This window comes from Egretta garzetta, unplaced genomic scaffold (genome assembly GCF_000687185.1).
Source record: "Egretta garzetta isolate BGI_Z169 unplaced genomic scaffold, ASM68718v1 scaffold221, whole genome shotgun sequence".
Lineage (NCBI taxonomy): Eukaryota > Metazoa > Chordata > Aves > Pelecaniformes > Ardeidae > Egretta > Egretta garzetta.
The window spans coordinates 174,660-182,720 of record NW_009258543.1 but is presented as its reverse complement, the minus strand read 5'-3'; the positions used below and the strand labels follow the sequence as shown (position 1 = coordinate 182,720).

The 8,061-nt window shown below is 36.3% G+C and overlaps 1 protein-coding gene across 1 annotated transcript in view; it reads right to left on the bottom strand.

The window, feature by feature from the left end:
* ZBBX (zinc finger B-box domain containing) overlaps positions 1-8,061 on the bottom strand; it is a 23,197-nt gene that overhangs the window by 8,020 nt on the left and 7,116 nt on the right. Inside the window, exons 7-12 of the mRNA XM_035902920.1 lie at positions 3,836-4,003; positions 3,242-3,410; positions 2,243-2,372; positions 1,569-1,702; positions 1,236-1,339; positions 806-912 (exon numbers count right to left, since the gene is read on the bottom strand). Coding sequence (XP_035758813.1) covers positions 806-912; positions 1,236-1,339; positions 1,569-1,702; positions 2,243-2,372; positions 3,242-3,410; positions 3,836-4,003 — 812 coding nt within the window. The remainder of the gene's footprint in view (positions 1-805; positions 913-1,235; positions 1,340-1,568; positions 1,703-2,242; positions 2,373-3,241; positions 3,411-3,835; positions 4,004-8,061) is intronic.

The window sequence follows — 8,061 nt, the reverse complement described above, 5'->3', positions numbered from 1 at the left end:
GGTGGTGGAAAGGCCAGAAGAATACAATATAACAAAACCAGATCACATATCATCAATAAATTTGGGGAGATCAGAAGAACTGCACATGTATCATTAATTATTAGGACTCTCAGTTTTGCCTGGAATTACAAGATTAGTTGAGTGAGATTATTTTAAAAGTACGCAACACTGACCAATTACAGACCTGACTATATGCTAGTCCCTGCTCCTGCTGAGATAACAGCATACCAAAGAGAAATTCTACCTGTAATCCAGGGCATACACATAAAAAGAAATGTATCTTACGTGGTTTAACATTGGAGTGATCAAGCTAACAAAATAAAGACTTTTCAAAGCGGTGCCTCTCTAGTTACAGGCAATTAACATACCTTAGTGGCTCACTGGCAGAAGCTGAAGAGGCAAACTTGCTATTCACTAACTTTAATGGTAAACGTGTGGTATGCCTTTTAACTGCCAAACTTTTCTTCGACTGCCTTACAAACTAGTCATCCAATCACTAGTCATTCAAATGAAAACTTTCAAAGGACAAAAGACAGCAATCACAGACAGGATCTTGGAAGAAACGTAAAGGAAGGGAAAGCAGTAACCAAGTGTCATGATACTGGCAGAGTCTATATCTTGCGCCAAGGACGAGAAGACACGTATCTTAACCATGCCTTAAAACAGTTTACAATCAAGGATTCTCCCCTTTCATATGAAGTATGGCTGGCTGCAAATAAAAGCACCTGTTTCTTCAGAATGTAACTAAATCAGAAGATAGGATTATTCCCTTTTCTCTGCCAAGTAATCTCTGCATTTCTGATACCTCCCACACTGCTTGAGTGGTTCAGTTTTTCCTTGCTTATTCACGCCCACAGCCCCAGCTTCCATCACCAAGAAGTTAGATGATTCTTCCAAGTCCTTGCCATAACACTAATGAAAAAACAAAACAAAAAAAAACCATATTCAACAACAGATTAAAGTTCAAAAAAACATTAGCTCAAGTGATTAAAAGCCCACAGATTTTATTTTTGCATAATTTCTATACAGTCCCTTGACACAACAGGAAAAAAATTACAGGGAAGCTTTGGAAAGCTAATCTTCCACATTTGTGTGGAAGAGATAAACAATGCATCAATTTTTTTTTTTATTAGAAATTATTTAACTGTTGCTAGTTTAAATATTTAACAGATCAGCATTTAGACAAATCAATTCTGATCACTGAAGATTCATTAAGTCCTTTATTACATACTTACCTCATCAAGGAACTCAATTTTCAAAGAGGACTCTGCACTTTCAGAAATAGCGCTAGGTACTTCCTCTCTAAAAACAGATGTCCAATATCTCTTCACCTCTTCAACTACAAAATACAATCAATTTGATGTATTTCATTTTTTCCTGTTCAAGACACACTTATAAAAATGCAAACTTTTTATTATGAAGTACCATAAATTTCTCCTTTCATTACTGCTACTTTCTTTAAGCAGCAATTGCTTAAGTATGTAACTGTTCAGCAATCATAGCAAAAAAAAAAAATCCCAAGAAAAAGTATTTAATCCTTAGATTCAATAAACAGAAATCTATTACACCTGTTAAGTCACTGACATCATCATCATCATCATCTGTTTCTCCCACTCCTCCAATCACAGCCTGATGTACACACAGTGTTTGCACAGGCCTTAAATCTTTAATGCAGCTGCCAGAAATTTGATCAACAGGGGTTCTAAAAAAGGAAGATAAATCAATCTTTAAAAGTGATCTTTTTTTATATATAATATCACAGCCATTAAAAAACAAAACAAAACAACACACCACACCACTTACTGCAGCAGTTATTAACTGCTGCTGAAAAGCAGCAACTCTTCCTAATTTCATTGAGATAACCTCACACCTCAAGGACTAACAAAACAGATCTGTAATGTTTCTAGAAGTATCCTGAAGTTCATACTTCCTTTCCTCTATAAAACTCCTGTAGTAAATGCCCCAAAAATCAAGAAACCAAGTATCATTACCAGTCTTCAAATTCTACAACAAACTGGTAACAAAGGGAATCCCTCCAAATACTACTTCTGCAGTAATTCTGAACTATTAAGTCATCAAGTCTGGTTATAGTGGTTCTTGTATTAAAATAAAGCACCCTATATATACAGTCAAGTTAACTCTTGATAATACATCTAATTTTTTAAAAGTTTCAATTGAATTTGTGTTAATGCTGTGAAGTATTTCTGACTTCTTTCATTAGTACCAGCAACTTCAACAATACCTTCTGTATTTCTTAAGCAAGAGTTTCTCCATGTAGCTCAGGCCATCCTTCTTGAATTCAATTTGGATAGGTTCCTTCATAACAGTAAGATTGGTCTGCACCTCATGAATTCCCACAGATTCTATTAGAATTATTTTTAAAAAAATTATACAGCTATTCCAATTTATAAATTTGCTATTCAACTACATTATTTTTGAATGAATGTCACATTAGTAGTCTATGCTTAGCTAAGTCTTTGCATAATTCCTAAATTTAAATGGCCAGCAATATTATATTTACACAACACAGTCAGTAGTGGGGCTAGCCAGTAAAAACCATTTATTACACTTTCTCACATAAAGGAAGATTACCACATTGATGTGAGGGGGGAGGAATCCGTGACTCCACACAAAAATCCTACCATATCACAGGAAAAAAGAAGAAAAAAAGCTATATTTTTTGTACAAAAATACACGAAGAATGAACACCATCCAGACAAGAGGGAAGACTCTAGTTTGCACAAATCCAAACAAGACGTTTGTTCATATTTGTCCATGCATACTTCAACTGATTGCATCTTTTCACTGGGACAAAGAAATATTAAGAGCCTGTGGAAGGCAAGCAGAAAATGTACTTTGATACAGCATACAAAATCCTGAGCCATGCACATTCCTTGTCTCAGTCAAAAGCTGTGACTTTATGCTTGAGCATTACAGTTCATATTAAAGTCTCATGTGAGAAACAACACCATAGAAAAGTACAAGGACATAATCTAAACTATTTGGCCAACGCCACAGCTGATTACAAGAACTGGGTAAACACTAGCCTGCACATTATTAAAAAAAAAAACCCTTCAGAGGTTGTTGTTAATTTAAGGAACATGGAAAGAAAACTTAAGAAGAAACATTTACTATTCTAACAGAACATCTGCCTTCACTAATCAAAAACCTGCTAACTCACCAAAATAGCTCCTAATGTTTTTAAAATGCAATTAAAACAGAAAAGAAATCATACCTGGTCGGACCTCACTGGCACGCAGTTGTTCTCTGTGATCACGATTACCCTTTCTCCACTGAAGCAAAGCTTCCTGAAAAGCCTTTGCAGATTCCTCCTCGTTAAATAGACCGTTTAGTAATAATCCTTTGTCCTGATTTTCGAGGCCTGTACAGGTTGATTCTGAGGACAGTTCCTAAATCAGTGCCACAACATAATTAATACAGCACTTCTGATGATAATCCTTTCCCCAATTACATACAATAGCAACAGTATTTTTAATATCTGCTATGGAACCATTTTCTGGGCTTAGGCTAGCTACCCTGATAACCAAGGTCACTCAGTTTTTACATGGTTTTGCTCACAACTAAATTGCAGTGTTCTATCAAGAGCAAAATAAAAAAAAAATTAAAAGCTTTTAAAAGGCAGAAAGCAGCAGCAATGGGTCGCCCACACCCTATGCATAGGATGGGTATTATGTTGACAAACATGAACAGGGGTCAATGGGTTGTGCAAGTCTGACAGCCTGATCCCTCATCTGGCACACTGCAGAAAAAACTATGGCCACTCTACCTAAGATGTCCTAAACAAAAAGAATTTTATTTCCATACTGTACACAACCTCAGCACTGCCTACCGATGCTACGAGAGATGACAACTTGTCCGATGTGACCTGATGCTTGCTATTTACTTTCTGCTGCTCATGATTAATTTTCGATTCACTCAGATTTACTTCCTTGATGAAGTGATCAACGACCTCCAATTTTCCAACATGTATATCAGCTTCTGTCTGTTAATGAAACATTATGAAACCATTAATTTATTATAAACATGCTGAAAACATTCCACCAAGCAGCATATTAAAAGCAGGTGGGTAACCACATACTGAAGAGCGATGATGAAATAAGCACATAATAACTTCAATAACCAATAGTGTGCAAGTGTGGGAGCAAAAATTCAATAATCTGGATCAGGACAGACTAAGCAAGGCATTTCATGCAGCACATGTCATTTAAACAGATTTATGAGCTATGTGCTTTATTAATGAAGTTCTGCTTACTGAAGCTTTTCTGTAGACAGAAGCACATCTGTAGAGGTCAACAAGAGGAAGATTCATTTAAGGAACTAACCGGAATACCCTTTCACACACAGTAAGTAGTCCAGGAAAGTGCAAACTAGAAAGAATTAGATGAGTTTGACTGAAAATAGCTGCAGAAGGAGAATAACAGTTTTGCTCACACTGGGACTTTACTGATTTGCAGCCTTCATTAGAACAAAGAAAATTACTGTGGAAATATAACATGAAGGTTTTGATTGTCAACTCTTGAATTATGATCAAGCAAAACTGAAAAATATTTTATGTTCATCCTTTCCCTATGTTCCCTTCCTATGCACAGAGACCAGAAAAGATCCTTTGTCTACAAAATCCTCAAGTAAGGAACACATTCTTACCACAAAAGCCCGAAAGCAGCAAAGGTACAGGCAGAAAGTGTAACCAGAGTCAGATATGTCAAGGAGCCACCAGTTTTCTAGCAAAACTAGAATGTAGTCATGTCTCCTTTCCACCTACTCTACACTATAATCGACCCAGCGACTTTGCAGTTGCTGGTTGCACGTTAAATGGTACTTGCAGCATGCCAGTGAGTATGCATGGAAACGAACCCCTTCAAACCGCGGTTACTTTTTTCCTTTTGCAGTCTTCCTCCGATTCTTACACTGCAGTGTAGGATGAATAAGGTTCAGAGTTTACCGTATGAACACACATGCTTTCTTCTTCCTCAAACCTAGTAGTCCATAATCATCCATAATTGATAGCAATTCTTTTTTTCCCCAACATCACCAACATGTTGCTAGCACACACGGAGACCACAGAAGCGTTATTACTTAAAGACAAAGAGGGGGATTTCCCTCTGTAATTGCCCTTCTTGGCTCATGCTGTTTTCTACGGCACATGCATTCAAAGTACACAGCTAAAGACTGTGTTGATTTCTTTTTCACCACATGAACAAAACAATCTTAACGTTACAGTAGAATTCAGTAGAAGTCACATTCCTTTGAAGGAGATAATTTTAGTGATGTAGCTTCATACATCTGCTCTCTTCAAGCAAGCATAGTTGCCTATGTTTCCTTCTGGTACTCCGGCACGTGGTGTATAATAGCAGATCAATACTTGAAAGGCTCACCCTGCTGTGTTATTTGTATAAACATCATCAAGATTTTGCTCAACTGCTTCAGAACACTTAAGCAGGAATTGCAAAACTGCTTTTAGAAAATACTTGCAAAGCTTATTTGTTTTGGCCTCATGTTAAACTTCCTAGCAGCTGAGCTCAGAACTCCTACTTCAACGTCTAACCAACGTGGGCGTCTCTCTGCACTCTTTTGTTAGCTCCCTTTATTAACAGAGGAAGTTTCTAATTAGTTTCAGAGTAGGACTGGAGAGAATGAGGAAGAAGACAAGTAAAAGGGGCAGGGTGTTGAATTAAGACAACTTGAGGTGGAATTCTCCTGATGCAGATGGAGTGATTCATGATTCTCAGTTTAAATCCTTGTATTCTTCCAATGAACTGCTATCTGGCCTTTAATTCCCACAATAAATTCCAACATTTCCATCCAGTTTGTTTAACCCCGAAAATGAGATAAGTGGCTTATCCCTTTTAAAAAAAAAAATATATATATATGTAAAAGAGAATGCTTTAAGAAAGTCAAGATTTATCACTGTTATCTTACTATTGTTACCACCCAGTTTTCAGTTCTAGCTTTAAAAGATCTACTACAGGCTATTAAAAAAAAAAATCCTAAACAGTCTGCATTTAGATGTGTGTGGTGAAGTACTTTTATATGCATGCAAAACAGCTCATGGAAAAACTTTTACATCAACTGCATAGCTTCAGATAAGACATCATATCCCAAGAAGATGATTTATTGTTGGCTTTTCATTACTCACAGGGTGGTATATCCTTCTGTAAGCGCCTTAAATTCTCACCTGAAGTTTTTCCATCAAATGATGTAATCTTTCTACTAACATACTATAAGCAAGGATCATTTTGACAAAGATGTATTTATCAGACCAGTAGCTTTGACAATTTACCACAGTACTAAAAAGATTATATTTCTGGGAAGAAAGAATGAGATAATCAAATAAATTTTAGCAGTATAAGAGAATGACATATCCAGTGACATCATCAGAAAGTAAATTTTTCCTTCAGGAAAACCTCAGATGGTAGTACTGAAATAGTTAAATCAACTTACACTTAATCCAGACCCTATCTTTATTTTCTATATGTACGTTAGCTCGCAGTTTCGCGATAAAGTAATTTTGATTCTTTGTAATCATAAAAATGACATGAGTCCAAACTTTTTTTTCATAAGAAGTTCCTGACATGGCTTCTCTTTGATTCATTAAGATCAGCTATAAAACAGTCATCATTAACATAGGAATGACAGAAAACGAAAACAAGCATAATAATATATATTTGAAAAGGTATTAAAAACAGCAAATCGTGACCTTTATTGAAATCAAATTTGGAATAACCTTAGGAGAACAAAACCAGTGGTTTTGTCCAAAAGGTAAAATCCAAAATGCACATCCAATTTGGTCCAAAAAAAAAAGAGTTGTTACAACCCATTTATGAATGCAATCAAATATAACACATGAGAAACTGAAGTTTGTTACAATTAAGTGTTACACAATAATTCCAGGAGGAATCTTTACTACCCTAATTATAAAATTATAAAATTTTTATTGTTTCATAACAGATATGCGACAAAGTTATATGTTAGAAACTGAATATTACCAACCTGACTAATAAAACTAGACACAACTTAAGTCTCCACTGAACTATGTAACATTTTATTTCATCACGGTTTATTCCTTTGTGAGTAGAATCCAATCATGAAAGAATCAGGAATGGTGAAAGTGGCATCTGACAGAACAGACATAATTATAAGTAGGAATTTGGAGTTTCAAGCTTACTTATAACTGTATTTAAATGACAAGTAACATAGACTGTTAGATATACTCACAAGGGTATATAATTGTTCATTTATCAAACACCTTTGGCCATTTTTAGTACTTACAAATTTTTTTTTCTAAATTGCTCAACACCCGCCAATTTGGAAAAGCCTCACACAATATCCCAATAACAGTATTTCAAGGAGCCAGTGTAAAGACCTCCTAGCCCAGCAATTTGTTACATGTTTCCAAACACATAACACTACCATTGGTTCAATTTAACCCAGTTTTCCCACGAGGTGTGCATAACGACAAAAATCCATCAAAGCATAAGAAAAGACAGCATGATTTTTTTTCCCCTCAATATAAAATCATAGAATTGTTTAGGTTGGAAAGACCATTAAGATCATCAAGTCCAACTGTTAAACCTAAGGTTGCCAAGTCCACCACTAAGCCATGTCCCTAAGCACCACATCTACGTGCCTTTTACATGCCTCCAGGGACGGGGACCCAACCACCCTTTCACTGCAATAAAACATACGTATAAAATAAATATTTATTGCAATACTCACTGCAGGGGGGTTGGACTAGATGACCACTAGTGGTCCCTTCCAACCCTAAACATTCTATGATTCTATGATACTTGCAGTCAAACAGCTATGCTATTTGCTTGTATGAAAACTTTTTTTAATTGAAAAACTTTCTACTGAATAAGACCGTCAGACGGGATAGCACGAAAGTAATCCCTTTGCAGCCTAAGCAGAGTTAAAACAATGCCTCGCTACCCACCGGCGTTGTCCCAGCCTTACAAGACCGGGATCAGGCATCAAGCGCCGGGAAGCACAGCTCCGCCTAAATTGACGGGGGCGGAGGTGGAGCAAGCCCAAATCGCGGTT